General features: G+C 37.0%; 1 protein-coding gene across 2 annotated transcripts in view; it reads right to left on the bottom strand.

Moving 5' to 3' along the window:
* Positions 1–15,295: 15,295 nt before the first annotated feature.
* Positions 15,296–20,590, bottom strand: part of LOC143040984 (crustacean calcium-binding protein 23-like) — a 37,611-nt gene continuing 32,316 nt past the window's right edge. For both annotated transcript variants that reach the window (XM_076212445.1, XM_076212446.1), the window contains exons 4-5: positions 17,649–17,858; positions 15,296–15,583 (exon numbers count right to left, since the gene is read on the bottom strand). In XM_076212445.1, coding sequence (XP_076068560.1) covers positions 15,476–15,583; positions 17,649–17,858 — 318 coding nt within the window. In that variant the 3' untranslated portion in view covers positions 15,296–15,475. The remainder of the gene's footprint in view (positions 15,584–17,648; positions 17,859–20,590) is intronic.

The raw sequence follows: 20,590 nt of genomic DNA, 5'->3' as shown, positions 1-20,590 counted from the left end.
AACCAAATCAAATCCTGTCATATTCAGATTATTCAAGATGGTAGTGGCATCTTAGAAAAGAAACCTTAGATATTTATGAGGAAATAAAGATAAAGGCCTATTTTAAATAGGCTACATGAACCCAGTCATTGTATATTCACATTAGAGATAATTCTAAGTTGTGCCAGTATTTGTCCCTACAACTGGCAGGATGAAGATTCTGTTGGAGTAGATTCCAACAAATCAAAATCTTGAGGGAAGGGGCCTCCTAAAGTGATCCACTGTTTTCAACCAGTGTTTGTCCATCTTTGAGCATTAAATGCTTTGGCAGTAATGGTTGTAAATGAAAGAGTATATGTTTTCCTGCATTGTAAGTTTTACCGAATGTTCTGCTGAGCTTCCAAAACATCTATCTATCAATGAACTAAGGTTTCTTTCTTCTTGTAGGGCAGGTTACCCAGTCAAGGCACACACCCATTCCCACCCATTCCACTTCCGTCCATTCCATTTTTTGCTTCAAAACAACATATGGTGTCTTTTTTGTTTCATTATTGCATGGCAGACTTTCATATAATTCCCGTTAACTTCTTATAAAGCTCTTAAAATGTAAGTGCAAATTAGAGTGTGTGGTTGATAAGTATGTAAATAGCTGATTGTGGACTCTTAGGTATACCAACAATGAGGTGCATAGTTTCAACAACAGAATTTGAATTATGTTGATTACCTGTGGGGACAAGGCTTATATAAAGAAATTTATCATACACATTTGAATTGAACCTACCACAATTGGATAATCATTTTGTAGTGTAGTCAGATTAAAACAACGTTTAGGTTCATGGTGATATGCGCCTTTTGCTTTTATTTTCTTGATGTTTTTGCGCATTTTGAGCGCCATGATGTAAACAGAGTGTAATATAGACGGCGTTATAGCAAGCATGCTTACTAATCTAAGGACATATACAATGAAACTGATTGACACGCACGGGAGAACTAAGATATAACAATGACGACGAGGATCAAATGGGAGGGGAGAAATCGTGGGTGTCCGAAATGCTAGTTAAATGTATTAGGAAGTAATTAGCAAAAAAAAAAATAATAAATAAATAAATAAAAAAATAACGAAAAGTCTGTCTCGGGCGACAACTTCAAAGCAGAGTTATCTAGCGGCGCCACGCCGAAACAAGATGTAATCAATCATTGCGAGACCCCAGCAGCCACGAGGGTATATCATGACGATGCTTTCTCAGGATTCAGTAAGTACAAAAGGAGGAGTTTAAGTCGAATCTTAGAGATAGAGAGGGAAATGAGTAAAAATAGGAAATGGTGGGAGAATGAAATCATGGACTGAAGAAACGAAATCGTTGAACTAATGGTTTGCTTAGCGCAAGCAAATATTGAAATTTCCGACCTGAGGAAAACTAACTTGGACCCAAGAAACGAGATCAAGGAAATGAAAAATTATATAAGAGAGCTGAAGAGTGATAATGAAAAGAAGAAAATTAATGATACTACCAATAGCGACAACTTTAAACAAAAAAGAGATAAACAACAAATACAAGAAATGACTGAAAAAATCGAAGAGAACTTAGGTGAGGAAAGTATCCAAAAGATTAAGAAATGGAAAGAAAACATTGAAAATAAAGAAATTTCATTTAAAGAAATAGTCCAACAACAAATGCAGGAGAATGCAAAAGACACAATTATCCAAGTAATTAATGAAAAGGCAAATTGGGTCAGAAATGCTGTGGATAGGAAAAAATGTATTGTGGTATATGGACTAAAAGAAAAACATGGTCTAGCGAGGTACACGAGGGAAAAAGAAGAAAAAGAGACAGCAATAGCAATACTAAAAGAAATTTAGGATGGAGCCCTGGAAGTAAGGAAAGATGTTGATGATGTATATAGAATTGGTCATTATTCTATGGATAGAACTCGACCCCTAAAGATAAAACTAAGATCACTAATGGTAGTAGAAGACATATTTGAAAAAGTAGGTAATTTGGCAAGGAGTGAACAGTACAATAAGCTATGGATAAAAAGGGAAATGTGTATTGAGGAATTAGAAAAAGAGAAGACACTAAAAGATGAAAAAAAAATGTAAAGAGAACGGAGACCGAAAGCAAGGAATTCTATTGGAGAGTAATCGACATGAGACTGAGAAAATTGTACATCAGAATGGGCAAACTAAAGACAGAAAAAAAAAATGGAGAAAGGAAAAAACTGAAAGTGGCCTATACTAACATCGACGGATTAATTTCAGGACTGAATTAACTTTGTTTACCTGTTAGAAGAAAAAAAAATAGACATAATGGGAATTGAGGAGACTAAACTAAGGGGTGAAATACGACCCATCGATGTTGGACATGGACTATGCAATTACTGGATTAAAAACAGAGACAAGAAACAGGGAGGAGGAATCATGTTTTTGGCCAAGAAAAACTTGAATGTGATAAAAATTGCGGAGGGCAAAGGTAATGTAGAACTGATCATTATAAAAGTCGAAGACACGGACATGAAAAGTAGAAAGTTTGTGGTGACTTATATGCCCCCAAAAACGAACGCTTGGAAAGAGAACGAGCATGCGAAAATGCTAGAAGATACAAGGCATTCATTAAATGAGATACTAATGGGCGGGGGTAATCTGGTAATTATGGGGACTTTGATTGCAGAGAAATTTGTTGGGAGGACATAACAGTGAAAGGCGGAGAAGACTTGTGGGGTAATGTGTTACTGGACATGACCATGGAATATACAATGACTCAGTGGGTCAGAGAAAACACCAGATACAGAAATAATGAGGAGCCGCCGAGACTAGATTTAATATTTACAACAGAACCTGAAATTGTGGATAAAATCCAATACAAGACACCAATTGGAAAGAGTGACCATATACTCATTGAGACTGAACTAAGGAAGAAATATACATGGAGAGAAATGAAAAGCATAGGAAAGGAAGATTGATGTACAGCAAAACGGACTTTGGAAAACTAAAGAAATTCTTTCTGAATGCAAATTGGGAAATTTTTTACATGTAAGAGACTTAAGTGGAAGAGAAATGGGACATCTTGATGGATAATTACAATGAAGGGGTGAATAGGCCCGTACCAAGACAGAAGTTAGAGAGAGTGTACATTAAATGCTGGTTCAACAAAAGATGCAATGAGGCAAAAGATAGAAGGGACAGAGCTTGGAAAAGATGGAGAAAAGATAAAAAACCTGGAAAATGGCAAGTATATATAAACTATAGAAATGAGTATGTTAAAGTGCGAAGAGAGGAAAAAAGAAACCACGAAAAGGACATTATAGATAAATGCAAAGAGTAACCCAAGCTATTCTATCGATACGTGAATGGTAAACTTGAAAACAAACAGGAAATGGTGAAACTACGCCAAGGGAATATAGAACACACAGAAGAATTAGAAATGGCCGAAGTCATGAATAATCACTTCAAGTCTGTTTTTACTAGAGAGAAAGCACAACATTGGGACGAAGGAAATGAAAGGTGATCTCCCCCATGAGCGAGATAATGATAACACAAAAAGAAATAATGGAGCATCTATCAAACCTTGACGTCAGGAAATCACTTGGCCCGGACGGAATTGCAAATTGGATTCTAAAGGAATGCAAAGAAGAACTAATGGACAAAATAATTAACAAAATAAGTTGCTCACTTAAAGAAGGAAAAATACCAAAAGACTGGAAAAATGCTAATATTGTACCAATATATAAAGGAGGAAACAAGGAAGAACCAACTAACTACAGGCCGGTCTCACTAACAAGCACTATAGCCAAAATCTGTGAGGAAATCATCAAGAATAGATGGGTAAAGCACCTGGAAGATGATAATATAATAAACCCAAGACAATTTGGGTTCAGACAAGGAAGACCATGTACCACAAACTTAATATGTTTCTACTCAAGATTAATAGACATAGTGCAAGAAAGAAATGGATGGGCTGATTGTGCCCTCTTGGACTTACAAAAAGCTTTTGACAAAGTGCCACACAAAAAAATTATAAAAAAAAAAAACTGGAACATATAGGAGGGATACAAGGGAACCTACTAAAATGGATGGAGGACTGATTGGTAGAAAGATGAGAATAGTGCTCAGAGAAAAATATTCAGGTTGGAAAGAGGTGGTGATCAGTGGAGTTCCGCAAGGATCTGTATTAGCTCCAATGATGTTTGCTACTTATGTGAATGACATGGATGATGATGTGAAATGTTACATGAGCTTCTTTGCAGACGACGCCAAACTGTAATTTATATTACTTGTGGGTACACAACACCGGAAATCACTTGTTTATTTGTTTTTCTCCCATTCGAGGGAGAAGAGTATATGATTACCTAAATTTGTATGAAAATTTTTGATAGCCAAGAAGCTAGGCCAGTTTTAAAGATGGCATCTTCCGTAAAGATTGGATCGTTTAACCCAGAACTCCTCTTTGATGTACTTGGCTTTGTTTGAAGCACATTTAGCCACTCAGGATATAACTGATGCTGACAAGAAGAAAAACTAACTGTTTGTTTGCATAGGCACAAAATGTTTTGGAATTTTAGCAGACTTGACTGCACCAGACATGCCAACTGAGAAGACATATGTTGAGCTGATTGAATTAATGAAAAACCATTTCACAACGAAGCTATCATGTCACCGATGCTTGTGTTCTTTTCAATAACGGCGCAAAGTTGAAAAAGAAACTGTGAAAGAGCTATATACAGACCTGAAGAGACTGGCTTAGGATTGCAACTTTGGTGCAACGTTTGATGTTAGGCTGCGAGACCAACTGTTTATGGCAATTGATGAAGAACCATGCTTCAAATATATATTTTGCCGAAGACCTGAAACTAGAAGCATTGACATCTTCAACACTCCTAGACCGCATTCTGTCACTTGAAAAAGCTTTGTCACTCGGTGGCGCGGTTGATAGAGTACTGGACTGTCAGCACGGAGGTGCGTCAACACCTGGTTCGAATCCTGCCCAGGGCCGAAATTTTTTCGGTATCGCTGCGCTTCGGGTCGTTACTCCGACTCTCGTGGGCGGGGAGTTGTGTGTGTGTGTGTGTGTGTGTGTGTGTGTGTGTGTGTGTGTGTGTGTGTGTGTGTATTTACCTAGTTGTATTTACCTAGTTGTATTTTACGGGAAGGGGAGCTATGCTCGTGGAGTCCCGTCTTCATATCTCATTTTATCTAAACTATTTTTAAATTCATGTATTGTTTTTGCACACACCACTTTCTCATCTAACTTGTTCCAACTGTCTATTACTCTGTGAGGAAAGCTGTTCTTTTTCAAATCTCTTCTATAGCTGTCTTTTTTTATTTTCTTTCCGTGTCCTCTTGTATTTCTGTCATCCCATTTTATCAGATTCTCTCTATCAGTAATTTCTATGCCTTTCATGATTCTGTAAATAGCTATCAAATCTCCTCTCTCTCTTCTTTGCTCTAGTGTCTGTAGTTTAAGTTTTTCTAGTCTCTCTTCATATGATAGTTTTGAGAGTGTTGGTGCCATTTTTGTGATTGCTCTTTGTATTCTTTCAAGTTTTTTTTATACATTTTTTTGTACTTGGTGACCATATCGTTGCTGCATATTCCAATCTTGGTCTTATCAGGGTGATTAGGATTTTCCTCACCATTTCTTCATCCAGGTATGTAAATGCCACTTTGATTGTTCTTATTAAATTATAAGTTTCTCCAAAAATCTTATTTATATGTTTCTCAGGTGACATATTATTCATAACAATGACTCCCAGGTCCTTCTCATTTTCTACTTTTTTTATTCCTTCTTCTCCCAAATTATATGATCCTGTTATTCTGTTTTTGCTTTTTCCAAATTCCATTATACTACACTTTTTTGTATTGAACTCCATCTCCCACTTCCTACTCCATTCTTGTACTTTATTTAGATCTCTCTGTAGTGATTCACAATCTTCTTCAGTTTTCACTCTTTTCAGTAGTTTTGCATCATCTGCAAAGAAGCTCATATAGCTTTCAATTCCTTCATCCATATCATTAATATATATAGCAAACATTATTGGGGCCAGGACTGTTCCCTGCGGGACACCGCTTATTACTTCATTCCATTTTGAGTGCTGATCTCTTATCACTACTCTCATTTTTCTTTCTTGCAAAAAGTCTTCCATCCAATTTAGCAATTTACCTTGTATTTCTCCTTCATATTCTAATTTCTTAAGCAACTTCTTATGTGGTACTTTGTCAAAAGCTTTTTTTAGGTCTAAAAATGCACAATCAGCCCATCCATCTCTTTCTTGTATTATATCTATTAGCCTTGAATAGAAACATATTAAATTGGTGACGCATGATCGTCCTTGTCTGAATCCAAATTGCCTTGGATTTAGTACGTTGTTTTTTTCCAAGTATTTTACCCATCTACTTTTGATAATTCTTTCACAAATTTTTGCTATTGTACTTGTTAGAGAGACTGGTCTATAGTTGGTAGGTTCTTCTTTATTTCCTCCTTTATATATAGGTACTATATTTGCTTTTTTCCAATCTTCTGGAACTTTTCCTTCTTTTAAGGAACTGCTTATTATGCTATGTATTTTGTCTGCCAGTTCATTCCTGCATTCTTTCAGAATCCAGTTTGCTATTTCATCTGGCCCATGCGATTTTCTGACATCAAAATTACCCAAGTGTGTCAATATTTCATTCTTTGTTACTTCTATTTCTTCCATAGGGGGGACTTTTTCTTTCCACTCAATCTCTTCAGGTTGTATATTTTCACTTGTAAACTCTGATTTAAAATGTTTGTTCATAATTTCTGCCATTTCCATTTCCTCAGTGTATTCAACTCCTCCTTGTCTTAATTTCTCCAAGTCTTGTTTGTTTTTCAGTTTATTGTTTACAAATCTGTAGAATAGTTTTGGTTGATCTTTACACTTTTCTATAACATCTTTTTCATATTTTCTTTTTTCCTCTCTGCACTTTTGTACATATTCATTTCTATAACCAGTATATATTTTCCATTTTTCAGGTCTTCTGTCTTTTTTCCATCTGGTCCAGGCTTTGTCTCTTTTGTCTTTTAACTCCCTACAACTTTTGTTGTACCAGCATTTTACATATTCTTTTTCTTGTTTTTGTCTTGGGACATACTTTTCCACTCCTTTTTTGTAAATTTTTGTCAAAATATTCCATTTCTCTTCCACTGATGTTTCTTCTTTGTATATTTCTTCCCAGTTTTCTTGTTGGAAGAATTCTCTTATTTTATCAAAGTTTGTTTTTTCATACATCATTCTTCCTCTTCTATATTGTTCATTTCTTTTCATATATTTTTCTTCATTAAGTTCCAGTTCAATCAATATGTGGTCACTTTTACCTATTGGTGTTTTATATTCAATCTTGTCCACTATTCTAGGTTCAGATGTAATTATTAAGTCTAGCCTCGATGGTTCTTCTTCATTTCTATACCTAGTGTTCTCTTGTATCCATTGTGTCATTGAATGGTCAGTAATCATCTCAAGTAGAGCATTTCCCCATGAGTCATCACCACTCTTTACTGTCATTTCTTCCCAGCAGATTTCTTTGCAATTAAAGTCGCCCATCATAACTATTCTTCCTCCGTCTTCCATTATTTTAGTTAATGCTATCTTTGTGTCCTCTAACATACTTTTATATTCACTCTCCTCCCATGAGGCTGTTTTCGGAGGCACATAATTGATCACAAATTTTCTGCTCTTCTTATCTCTGTCTTCCACTTCTATCATAATCATCTCTACTGTATTCTTTCCATATATGACTCCTTTCACGTTTATATCCTTCTTAGTCAGGAACATAACTCCACCCCCTTGCTTTTTCTCTCTGTTTCTAATCCAATAATTGTATGCATCATGTCCTACACTGTTGGGTGGTAGTGGGCCTTTTAATTTTGTTTCTACAATTCCCATTATGTCCGGTTCTTTTTCTTTCAAATAATCATTCAGCTCATTCAATCCTGTTATTAATCCATCTATATTTGTGTAAGACACTCTTAGTTTTCTGCCACTTCCATTGTGTTCTCTGTTTCCCTTTTGTTTTTCTTTTGTATGTCGAACTTCCTTAGTTTCATGTTCACTACTCTCCAATAGAATCTCTCTTTCTCTGACTCCGTTCTGTTCTCGTTTTTTGCCTTAGCTTCCAGTCTTTTCTGCTTTTCTTCCTCTCTTTCCTCTTTATTCATTTCTCTTTTTATCCATATCTTTTTGTATTGTTCACTTGTTGCTAGTTTCCCTGTTTTGGATAAGATATTCTCAGCCGTTGTTTGTGACTTGAATTTAATCTTAATTGGTCTGGTCTTGTCTGTGCTATATTTTCCGAGTCTAAATTTCTCTTCGATTTGTTTCATAATTCCTGGTTCATCTTCCTGAACTGATTCTAGTAATTGGCTTACTTTTTCATTTTCCTCTTTGATTCTTGTGGTTCTATCTGGGTTATGTTTCTCTTCCATTCCTAATATAATTATACATTTCTTCTTGTCTGCTAAATCCCTTACTATATTCTCCTTTTGTCTCATCACTTTAATAACTGAGTCTTCAGTATGTTCTTTCAATTGCTGTTTGACTATGTCAGTGAATGAAACCTTATTTCCTTCTTGGGTTTTCTTCCAATTTTTACTTTCTTTAGCTATCGTTTCTCTGTTCTCTTTATTACTCCTCTTCAATTCATTCTCATCCTTTACTTCTCTTAACTGTCTTTTTAGGTCTTCTATTTCATCAGTTAAGTTTTTATTCGCCTTTTCCAGTTCTTCCAATCTTTCAACCCTTTGTAAAATGATGTTCATATGACCTAACCTACTCTCCAAGTCCTCGATCACCTTATCGACCTTCTCTTCTAGTCTTGTCAGTCGGGGGGGGGGGGGGGGTTGTGTCCCCCCCACCCTCTTTAAATCCCTTGAAAATATTCTCATCACTTTCTGCTATATTGCTCCTATCTATACCTCTAATCTTCACATTCCTATTAGACATGTTGTCATCATCCAGCTCGTCCTGGGGTCGTTTGTCTACCTTACGGCGGCCCGTCAGGGCCATTTCCTCCACCTCCTCATTACCTTCCATTTCCCCAGCAATCCCTCCCCCTCTCCTCTTTCCTCACCTTCCCACTACCCCACGAGCAATTTCCCCCCACCCTGCAGATACAAAAAGGCACTTCTCTTTGCGTTGGGATCCACAATCTGCACTTTTCTTCAGAACGTTCTTCAAGCCGTCCGTTCGTTGAAAGTGTGTGTGTGTGTGTGTGTGTGTGTGTATTTACCTAGTTGTATTTACCTAGTTGTATTTTACGGGAAGGGGAGCTATGCTCGTGGGGTCCCGTCTTCATATCTCATTTTATCTAAACTATTTTTAAATTCATGTATTGTTTTTGCACACACCACTTTCTCATCTAACTTGTTCCAACTGTCTATTACTCTGTGAGGAAAGCTGTTCTTTTTCAAATCTCTTCTATAGCTGTCTTTTTTTTATTTTATTTTCGTGTCCTCTTGTATTTCTGTCATCCCATTTTATCAGATTCTCTCCATCAGTAATTTCTATGCCTTTCATGATTCTGTAAATAGCTATCAAATCTCCTCTCTCTCTTCTTTGCTCTAGTGTCTGTAGTTCAAGTTTTTCTAGTCTCTCTTCATATGATAGTTTTGAGAGTGTTGGTGCCAATTTTGTAATTGCTCTTTGTATTCTTTCAAGTTTTTTTATACATTTTTTGTACTTGGTGACCATATCGTTGCTGCATATTCCAATCTTGGTCTTATCAGGGTGATTAGGATTTTCTTCACCATTTCTTCATCCAGGTATGTAAATGCAACTTTGATTGTTCTTATTAAATTATAGGTTTCTCCAAAAATCTTATTTATACGTTTCTCAGGTGACATATTATTCATAACAATGACTCCCAGGTCCTTCTCATTTTCTACTTTTTTTATTCCTTCTTCTCCCAATTTATATGCTCCTGTTATTCTGTTTTTGCTTTTTCCAAATTCCATTATACTACACTTTTTTGTATTGAACTCCATCTCCCACTTCCTACTCCATTCCTGTACTTTATTTAGATCTCTCTGTAGTGATTCACAATCTTCTTCAGTTTTCACTCTTTTCAGTAGTTTTGCATCATCTGCAAAGAAGCTCATATAGCTTTCAATTCCTTCATCCATATCATTAATATATATAGCAAACATTATTGGGGCCAGAACTGTTCCCTGCGGAACACCGCTTATTACTTCATCCCATTTTGAGTGCTGGTTTCTTATCACTACTCTCATTTTTCTTTCTTGCAAAAAGTCTTCCATCCAATTTAATAGTTTGCCCTGTATTCCTCCTTCAGTTTCTAATTTCTTAAGCAACTTCTTATGTGGTACTTTGTCAAAAGCTTTCTTTAGGTCTAAAAATGCACAGTCCGCCCATCCATCTCTTTCTTGTATTATATCTATTAGCCTTGAATAGAAACATATTAAATTGGTGACGCATGATCGTCCTTGTCTGAATCCAAATTGCCTTGGATTTAACACTTTGTTTTTTTCTAAATATTTTACCCATCTACTTTTGATAATTCTCTCACAAATTTTTGCTATTGTACTTGTTAGAGAGACTGGTCTATAGTTGGTAGGTTCTTCTTTATTTCCTCCTTTATATATAGGTACTATATTTGCTTTTTTCCAATCTTCTGGAACTTTACCTTCTTTCAAGGAACTATTTAGTATGCTATGTATTTTGTCTGCCAGTTCATTCCTGCATTATTTCAGTATCCAGTTTGCTATTTCATCTGGTCCATGCGATTTTCTGACATCAAGATTACTCAAGTGTGTTAATATTTCATTCTTTGTTACTTTTATTTCTTCCATAGGGGGGACTTTCTCTTTCCATTCGTTCTCTTCAGGTTGTATGTTCTCCCTTGTAAACACTGATTTAAAATGTTTGTTCATAATTTCCGCCATTTCCATTTCCTCAGTGTATTCAACTCCCTCTTGTCTTAATTTCTCCAAGTCTTGTTTGTTTTTCAGTTTATTGTTTACAAATCTGTAGAATAGTTTTGGTTGATCTTTACACTTTTCTATGATATCTTTTTCATATTTTCTCTTTTCCTCTCTGCACGTTTGTACATATTCATTTCTATAACAGGTATATATTTTCCATTTTTCAGGTCTTCTGTCTTTTTTCCATCTGGTCCAGGCTTTGTCTCTTTTGTCTTTTAACTCCCTACAACTTTTGTTGTACCAGCATTTTACATATTCTTTTTCTTGTTTTTGTCTTGGGACATACTTTTCCACTCCTTTTTTGTAAATTTTTGTCAAAATATTCCATTTCTCTTCTACTGTTGTTTCTTCTTTGTATATTTCTTCCCAGTTTTCCTTTTGAAAGAATTCTCTTATTTTATCAAAGTTTGTTTTTTCATACATCATTCTTCCTTTTCTATATTGTTCATTTCTTTTCATATATTTTTCTTCATTAAGTTCCAGTTCAATCAATATGTGGTCACTTTTACTTATTGGTGTTTTATATTCAATTTTGTCCACTATTCTAGGTTCAGATGTAATTATTAGGTCTAGTCTCGATGGCTCTTCTTCATTTCTATACCTAGTGTTCTCCTGTATCCATTGTGTCATTGAATGGTCAGTAACCATCTCAAGTAGAGCGTTTCCCCATGAGCCGTCTCCACCCTTTACTGTCATTTCTTCCCAGCAGATTTCTTTGCAATTAAAGTCGCCCATCATAACTATTTTTCCTCCCTCTTCCATTATCTTGTTTAATGTTATCTTTGTGTCCTCTAACATACTTTTATATTCACTCTCTTCCCATGAGGCTGTTTTCGGGGGCACATAATTTATCACAAAAATTCTGCTCTTCTTATCTCTGTCTTCTACTTCCATCATTATCATCTCTACTGTATTCTTTCCATATGTGACACACTTCACGTTTATATCCTTCTTAGTCAGGAACATAACTCCACCCCCTTCCTTTTTCACTCTGTTTCTAATCCAATAATTATATGCATCATGTCCTACACTGTTGGGTGGTAGTGGACCTTTTAATTTTGTTTCTACAATTCCCATTATGTCCGGTTCTTTTTCTTTCAAATAATCATTCAGCTCATTCAATCCTGTTATTAATCCATCTATATTTGTGTAAGACACTCTTAGTTTTCTGCCACTTCCATTGTATTCTCTGTTTCCCTTTTGTTTTTCTCTTGTATGTCGACTTTCTTTAGTTTCATATTCACTACTCTCCAATAGAATCTCTCTTTTTCTGACTCCGTTTTTATCTCGTTTTTTTTTCCTTAGCTCCAAGTCTTTTCTGTTTTTCTTCCTCTCTTTCCTCTTTATTCATTTCCCTTTTTATCCATACCTTTTTATATTGTTCACTTGTTGCTAGTTTCCCTGTTTTGGATAAGATATTCTCAGCCGTAGTTTGTGACCTGAATTTAATCTTAATTGGTCTGGTCTTGTCTGTACTATATTTCCTGAGCCTGAATTTCTCTTCGATTTGTTTCATTATTTCTGGTTCATCTTCCTGAACTAATTCTAGTAAAATTCTTACTTTTTCATTTTCCTCTTTGATTCCTGTGGTTCTATCTGGGTTATGTTTCTCTTCCATTCCTGATATAATTATACATTTCTTTCTGTCTGCTAAGTCTCTTACTATATTCTCCTTCTGTCTCATCACTTTAATAACTGAGTTTTCAGTTTGTTCATTCATTTGCTGTCTGATTATGTCAGTGAATGCAACTTTGCTATTTTCTTGGATTTTTTTCCAACCCTCCTTGTTCTCCTTATTATTCTCCTTTAAGACTTTATTCTATTCTTTTAATTCTTTTAACTGTTTTTTTAATTATTCAATTTCCTTAGTTAAGTTTTTGTTCGCCTTCTCTAGTTCTTCCAATTTTTCAACCCTCTGTACAATGTTGTTAACATGACCGAACCTACGCTCCAAGTCCTCGATCATCTTATCGACCTTCTCTTCTAGTCTTGTCAGTCGGGGGGGGGGTTGTGTCCCCCCCCCCACCCTCTTTAAATCCCTGGAAAATATTCTCATCACTTTCTACTGTATTGCTCTTATCTATACTTCTAATCTTTACATTTTTATTAGACATTTCATCGTCACTCAGCTGGTCGGGGGGCCGTTTGTTTACCTTTCGCCTGTCTGCCTGGGCCAAGTCCTCTCCTTCCTCATTTCCTTCCATTTCCCTAAGCAATCCCTCCCCTTCTCCTCTTTCCCTACTTTCCCACTACCCCACGAGATATCCCCCACCCTGTAAATACAATAGGCACTTCTCTTTGCGTTGGGATCCACGAAACTTCAATTTCCTTCAGAACGTCTTCTAAGCCGTCCGTTCGTTGAAGTGTGTGTGTGTGTGTGTATGTGTGTGTGTGTGTGTGTGTGTGTGTGTGTGTGTGTGTGTGTGTGTGTGTGTGTGTGTGTGTGTGTGTGTGTGTGTGTGTGTGTGTGCAAGGTCATAGCATTACCCATAGATCGGTCATACGAGCTCTGAGCTCTCTTCCGGGAGGGAAATAGCTGTCGATCACGAGTCCAACACGTGATCCAAAGACCAAAGTTAATACATAGGGGAAGGAGAGATGGCAAACTCCAGTTCATCAGGTACACCTCTGCATAAAGTGCATAGGAAGACTACGTCAAAGTGTAAGCATTGTGGTCGCCAGGGTCATTTAGAAAAAAAAAAATTGTAGAGTTAAGAAAATTGATGAAATTTTTTGGATGGAATAACAATTCAGATGTTTGTAGAGAATATTCTCATGTTAAAAATTATTTATCCATTAATGATGGTGTTATTCTTTTTAAGAATAGAGTTATTGTTCCATCTGCCTTAAGAGCTAAAGTGTTAGAGCTACTGCATTCCAACCATGATGGAATTGTGGTAAAGAAAGCTGAAGCTAGAGAAAACATTTGGTGTCCCAGGCTTTCTGATGATATTGAAGAGCTTACAAAAAGTTGCAATGGATGTTGTGTTAGAAATAATCAAGCTTCTTCAAGTAAATTTGGAATTTTGCTAGTAAGCCTTGGAATAGGATTCACATTGATTATTGTGGACCAATAGAAAATAAGTTTGTTTGTTTATTTATTTATTTATATATTTATTTTTTATCTTGGTAGAATCTTATTCTAAGTTTATTGAACATCAATATACTTCAAACATGACCAGTGCTAATGCTATGGAGTTGATAAGGAAAAGCTTTGATTTTGGCATTCCTGATGTTATTATTTCTGATACTGCTGCTTATTTTGTTTCTGCTGATATCAAAGAGTTTTATTACATAAAGGAATGGAATAAAACTGATCAATCCAGCTCCGTTTCATCCTGCATGCAATGGATTAGCTGAGAGATATGTTAAATGTTTTAAACAGTGAATGCTAAAATATCAAAGTGGACCAACTAACACAAGAGTTAGTAGATTTCTGTATAACAACAGGAGAACCATTCATTCAGGTACAAAAGAAAGCCCTGCTGAAATGATCTTTCACAGAAAATCTAAATCTCCTCAGGACATATGTAAAACAACTAAAACAAAGGAGGAAGAGAACATATTACTTAATAAGAAAAAAAAATTCTCGTGATTGTGTAGAAAGCAGATTTGAAGTTGGACAAGGAGTTTTTGAAAAATATATAATAATAATAAATAAATAAATAAATAAATAAATAAATAAATAATAAAATAAATAGATAAATATTCTAGAGGTAAAATTTGGTTACCAGGCATTATTATTGAGGTTACAGGTGCCAGAAATTATGTTGTAAAAGTGTTCACCGGAAGTGGAAATTTAATTTGACATAGACATTCTGATCAATTGAAAGCTAGGTATTATATTATTGAAAATGAAAAATCACCCGTTTTTTCATCTCTGTTTATTTGTCAAATTGAAAATTCATTTGCTAAACCAAATACTAACATTAATGTTGGAAACAGTGAAACTGTAAATGATTGTGTTACCAGTGATGCAATTTCACAACCTGCAGTTGTCACTGGAGTGCTTCCTAATAATAATAATGTTGACAAACCTATTAATTGACCTTATTTTCCTACCGAGCCAGTATTAAGGTCAAATTGGTCAGTGAAACATCTTAAGAGATTAATTGAATCAATGTAATGTTTTTATGTTTTGTGTAAACCCAAAAATAAGAGGGAAGGAATCTGTAGTGTTTTCAGATTAAAACAATGTTTAGGTTTATGGCGATATACACCTTTTGCTTTTGTTTTGTTGATGTTTTCGCGCGTTTTGAGCGCCATGATGTAAACATAGTGTAATATAGACGGTGTTATAGCAAGCATGTGTTTGGTTTATCCTTACTAATTTAAGGATATATACAATGAAACGATTGACACATACGGAAAGATATAACACATTTAATTTAACAGAGACTAATATGTTCTTTTCAGCAAAAGGCGTTTGTTTCATTAGTACACAATACAAGAACATTTAGATAATAGCGTGATCCATATCATATAACATCAACAAACTTAAGAGAACATGTTTACAAAGCAAAGACCCAAGAAAAATATATTTATTCTTCAAGCTTCCAGCAGATCTTCATCATTGTTACAAAGTATTCATCATCATCAATGCTGTTGCTTACCCCTGAATAGTAATCAAGGAACTCGTGCCGTTGTACCTGCCGGGCAAGAAAATCAATAGTTGTAAACAAATAGCAGTATCAAGTAAATTAATTCATGAATATGTAAACATCATTCACTTTCATATCAGGTAATATACAATCATTTCTGTTAGCCACTGATCCATGAAATCCATTCATGAATCATGTGAGTCTCTTGCTGCTTCAAATCTATTTTTGCTGGGTCAAATATAATGTTGACATCTCTAGCATCAAACAGGCCAATAAGGCAGGATGGGATGCAGCATTCACCTTCAATGCTTCCAACCCACTACCTGCAACATATTCCACCCCCATTCTCTGGTTCACACTACAAAACTGGTGGCAAAAATGCTAGGAGGAAAAATTGACAAACCAATTAATCAAACTTCATATCTGCCCATAGCTGTCTTCTTACCAGCATAACCAAATCTTTGAAATAACACTAGTACTGGTTCAGAAAGAAGGTCAAGAGCTCGACAAAGATATCGACGAAGTGCATAGAATAGGACAATACTCTAGACTCTAGAGAAAAACACTATAGGCCACTAAAAATTAAACTAAGGACTCAAATGATAGCTGAGAAGTACTATCAAAAGCAGCAAAGCTAACCAGTAGTAAAAATATCAAAATGTATGGATAAAAAAGGAAATGAGCGATGAGGAAATAGAAAAAGAAAAGGCACTTTGAAATGAAGCAAATGAAAAAAAGAGAGAGAGGGAGAGAGAAAAGAACGGAGACTAAAAATAATTATAATTTTTTTTTAGAGAAAGTACTGGGCCTGAGGCTGAGAAAATGGAGACTAAAACGATTTTTTTTAAGAGAGAGAGTGTATTGGACCTGAGGCTGAGAAAATATAAAAAAAAAAATGGAGGATATTAAAAATAACATACAAACATAGACGGAATGATTTCTGGACTAAACGAATTAAAAGACTATCCGTTAACAGAGAAACCTGACATCATGAGAATCGTGGAGACAAAATTAAAATGCCCACTACCATCAAATACTATAGGACAAGGTCTATATAACCAATAGACGAAAAATAGAACGGAAAAACAGGGTGGAGTAATCATGTTTTTGACTAAAAATATTAAATGTGACAAAGATAACAGAAGGAAAAATAATGTAGAACTCATTATGATTAAGGTTCAAAACGGAAATATGAAAAGTAGAAAATTTATAGTAGAATATGTGCCCCCAAAAACACAAGCTTGGACTGATAGTGATCATTCCAAACTACTGGAAGACACAACGAATACAGTAATTGAATAAATGAAAGAAGAAGGAAGCATAGTAATTATGGGTGACTTTAACTCGAAGGAAATATGTTGGAAAGAAATTACAGTAAAAAGTGGAGAGGAACTTTGGGGAAATATTCTACTGGATATGACTATTGGATATACATTGACTCAATGGGTGAAGGAAACCACCAGATATAGAAACAATGAAGAACCATCGGGACTAGACTTGATATTCACATCTGAGCCTGAAATAGTGGACAAAATGAAATATAAGACACCAGTTGGGAAGAGTGACCACATACTAGTAGAGTTCGAACTAAAAGAACAAAATGATGTGAGAAGAAATGAGAAACATAGAAAAGAAAGACCAATTTACAATAAAACTGACTTCGAAAAATTTAGACAAATTTTTCAAAACGCAAACTGAATTTACATCTGCTGTACAGAACATCTGGAGTTTTAATCAATTTAGCTGTTAGTGAGCCTATGTTTGAATACTAAAGCTGGTGAATTTTAAATTCCATGAACTATAGGGTAATCCATTTTGTCTCAATTTGTTTTTTGGTGCAAACAAAGCTTAGAACCACAGTTAAGTTTGCATTCACAAAAATATGTAAAACTTATAGAAAATATACAGCTTTTTGCAAAGGCACTCACATGTGAAAGCAAATCTTATATATTAGAGATAAATGTAATTATATGAGAACCATATACTTGATTTATTCGGTATTTTAATGGAAATCAAGAGATAAAATGTCAAATTATTAGGCTGGTAATAGCTGCATGAAAATCTATATTGTACAGTACAAGAAAATAGCATTATCAAATGCCACAATACTTGCCTTGCCATCTTCGACTGTATTACCCTCAAATCGATGGAGGAATCTGGTTAGAATCTCTTCCTCAGTTGCTACTCCTTCAAGAACTTTTGGGTGCTGACTTGCAGAGTAGACACCCTGGATATCCTCGAGTGTAATAACACCATCTCCAGATGCATCCATCTTATCAAAGGCTTCTCCAATCACTTCAACACGGGCATCACTGAGAGGAGGCTGTGGGTAGAGTAAAACTAATGAATATATATATATATATATATATATATATATATATAGATATATATATATATATATATATATATATATATATATATATAAACGCATGAAGGACAAGATAAAGACGTATTAGCAGTATTAGCAGAGTTGATGAAAAAAAAACAGGTACGAGAGTTAGACAGGCCGTTAGAGAGGGACTCCAGCATGTGAGAGAGGAGGCGAAAGAGTATACAAGAGAATCGTGTGCTCGTGTATGATGCCAGCTGCAAGAAGAGTTGCAGCTCGTGAAACGGGTGGTGGACGAAGTCAGGCATGAAGTGGAGTGCAAGACCCAGGCTGTGGACCAAGGCCGAGGTAATGGGATCGGCAGGGGATTTGATTATCACCGTTACATCCAAGCTGACAGTATTGTTTCACCACTTCGTGGATAACTTTTTGGATTAGCAACTTCAGATGTTCAGATGGCCTTGGCGAGGGCCATGGAGTTCGAGGCGTTACTGCGCACCTCCATCACGTTGCAGAGGCTTGTGCCCCCTCGTTGAGAAGACAAAATTCGGCAGACTTAGGTGAAGGAAATCCCTAAGACGCGGAAACCCAGATCTGTCGGCTTCAGGGAAGGTGTTTTCTGTACGGTCAGGTAGGCCACAAGAGGTCCCGGTGTCGAGGGGTACAAAGGACGCGTTTCCTAGACCGACTGGATCCACCTACATTTCAGACGTATTGTTGGAACTGTGGTCCGTATGGACACAGGACGGACACCTGCCTACAAACCAAGACGATTGAGCAGGCGGGGAACTCGACCGGGCTGGATATGGGGCCCAAAGACCCAGCTATCGTCCCTAAGGCCCCTCACAGAATAGACTGTCGCAGCATCACTACATCGGCTACTCAGATGTTTGGTACCATGGACGGAAAACCAACCAGGACGGATATCGACACGAGAGCAGAGAAGACCACCGTCAAGACGGATTTGGTGAATACCAGGGGACTTGCGGCCGCCCAATAGAAATTCTGTTGTGTTACAGGGCACTGCATGCCGCTCAAGGGGCCAATGCAGGCTCGTTTGGTGTGGGCAGCGTGGAGGAACAGCTGCCAATACAGAGGAGCCTTGCCTGCTGGGCCTAGATCACCTAATAGAAAGTGAGGCAGGCATCGACTTCGGGAGTCGGACGCTGAAGGTGCACGGTGAAGAGATGCCCTTGATCCTCCTGGACATCGCCAAACAGATAAGTGAGCCACAGCTAGCAGACCCCCAGATGAGACTCTCATAAGAGGCAGAATTTAGTGCATGCTGTCAGGACCGAGCAAGAGGGCAGAGGTCCACGGAAGCGTCAGTGAGCAATAACAGATGACAAGTGGTGTGAATGACCAACGAGCGAGGCAAGAGCACCAATGATGCACCAGTATGAAAACTTCTTCAGAGAGATATTTCACTTCAAACTGATAGCCCATAACTATACCGTCTATGCACACATTTTGTCTATTGTAAGAGATATTTAGGGAATCGAGGCTACTCTAAAAAGACGATGAAAAAATCATAATATCGCTGAAGGAATCGTCTGTTTCGCTACAGGACGACATTGTTAATTGAAATGGCTTGGGTTGGTATACATCGTGACGTTATCATAACTAGTACCAAGAGATGGCGTTGTATGCTTTTTTCGAATGCAAATTAGCAGATCACAAATAATTTCTTCAACAAGTCCCTCAGAAAGTAGTTTTGCGTTAAGATATTTGTTTTATACATGGTTCCCGTGAAAATAAGTAACATTACGAAATAAAAAATATGCAAAGTTGTACCTGTTATATATGAAATGATATCGAGACTACGGTAATATTTAGTATGTGGTAATATTGTGTAGTGAGGTGGTGATATTGTATAGTTTTAAATAGGAATACAGATAGAACGAAAACATGGGAAACATGTTCCCCATAATTACTTCTCTGATTTGTAACTACTATTGTCTGGGACACGTCAGAGCCCAATACAATTACGTAGAAATGTGAGGTTCTAGCAATGTGTATAAACATGTGTACACACACACATATACGAGTACATATATATATATATATATATATATATATATATATATATATATATATATGCACACACGGATGGGGGAAGGCGCCGTGGCTTGATTGGTAGAGCACGCGTCTGGTAACCGCGTTGTAAGGGTGGACATCCCACCCTTACCACGTGGACTACGTTGGGTCACGTGACGGAGCTTGCAGTCAGCCCAGCACACCTGGCCAGGCCGGAGGAATGTGACCGTGAGGTCATGCGTAGCTGCCCAGGGCTGCCAACTAGGCCCAACTATACGGGGTTACCGCTGCCGCTACGCGCATGCGCAGATCGCCACCACCCACTCTACCTCACCCTCCCGGATGTGCAAGAGGGAAAGACATGGAGATGAAGAAAGTTACTTTACGGCCGTTTGCCGTTGAGGGCGGACCCCCCCCCCCCTCCCCTCCCAGTTCCACGGAGGGAGGTCACCAGGACGCAGGAGATCACGAGAAGGAGATAGAGAGAGCCGTAGGAGACTTTACGGCCGCTCGCCGTTAAGTGCGGACACCCCCCCCCTCCCAGTTCTACAGAGGTAGGGCACCGCCTGGAGGAGATCGTCTGGAATAGGAGACCAAGGAGGAGGCGCAGCGTCCGTCCACCAAGGAGAAGGACACAGGGGACTCGCCTGGAGGAGACCTAGGAAGAGACGTGCGCCCGTCCACCAAGG

Source organism: Oratosquilla oratoria, chromosome 30, assembly GCF_046742065.1.
Source record: "Oratosquilla oratoria isolate Oo_2021 chromosome 30, ASM4674206v1, whole genome shotgun sequence".
Classification (NCBI taxonomy): domain Eukaryota; kingdom Metazoa; phylum Arthropoda; class Malacostraca; order Stomatopoda; family Squillidae; genus Oratosquilla; species Oratosquilla oratoria.
Note: the sequence above shows the minus strand (reverse complement) of the source record. Positions and strands in the feature narration are given on the sequence as shown.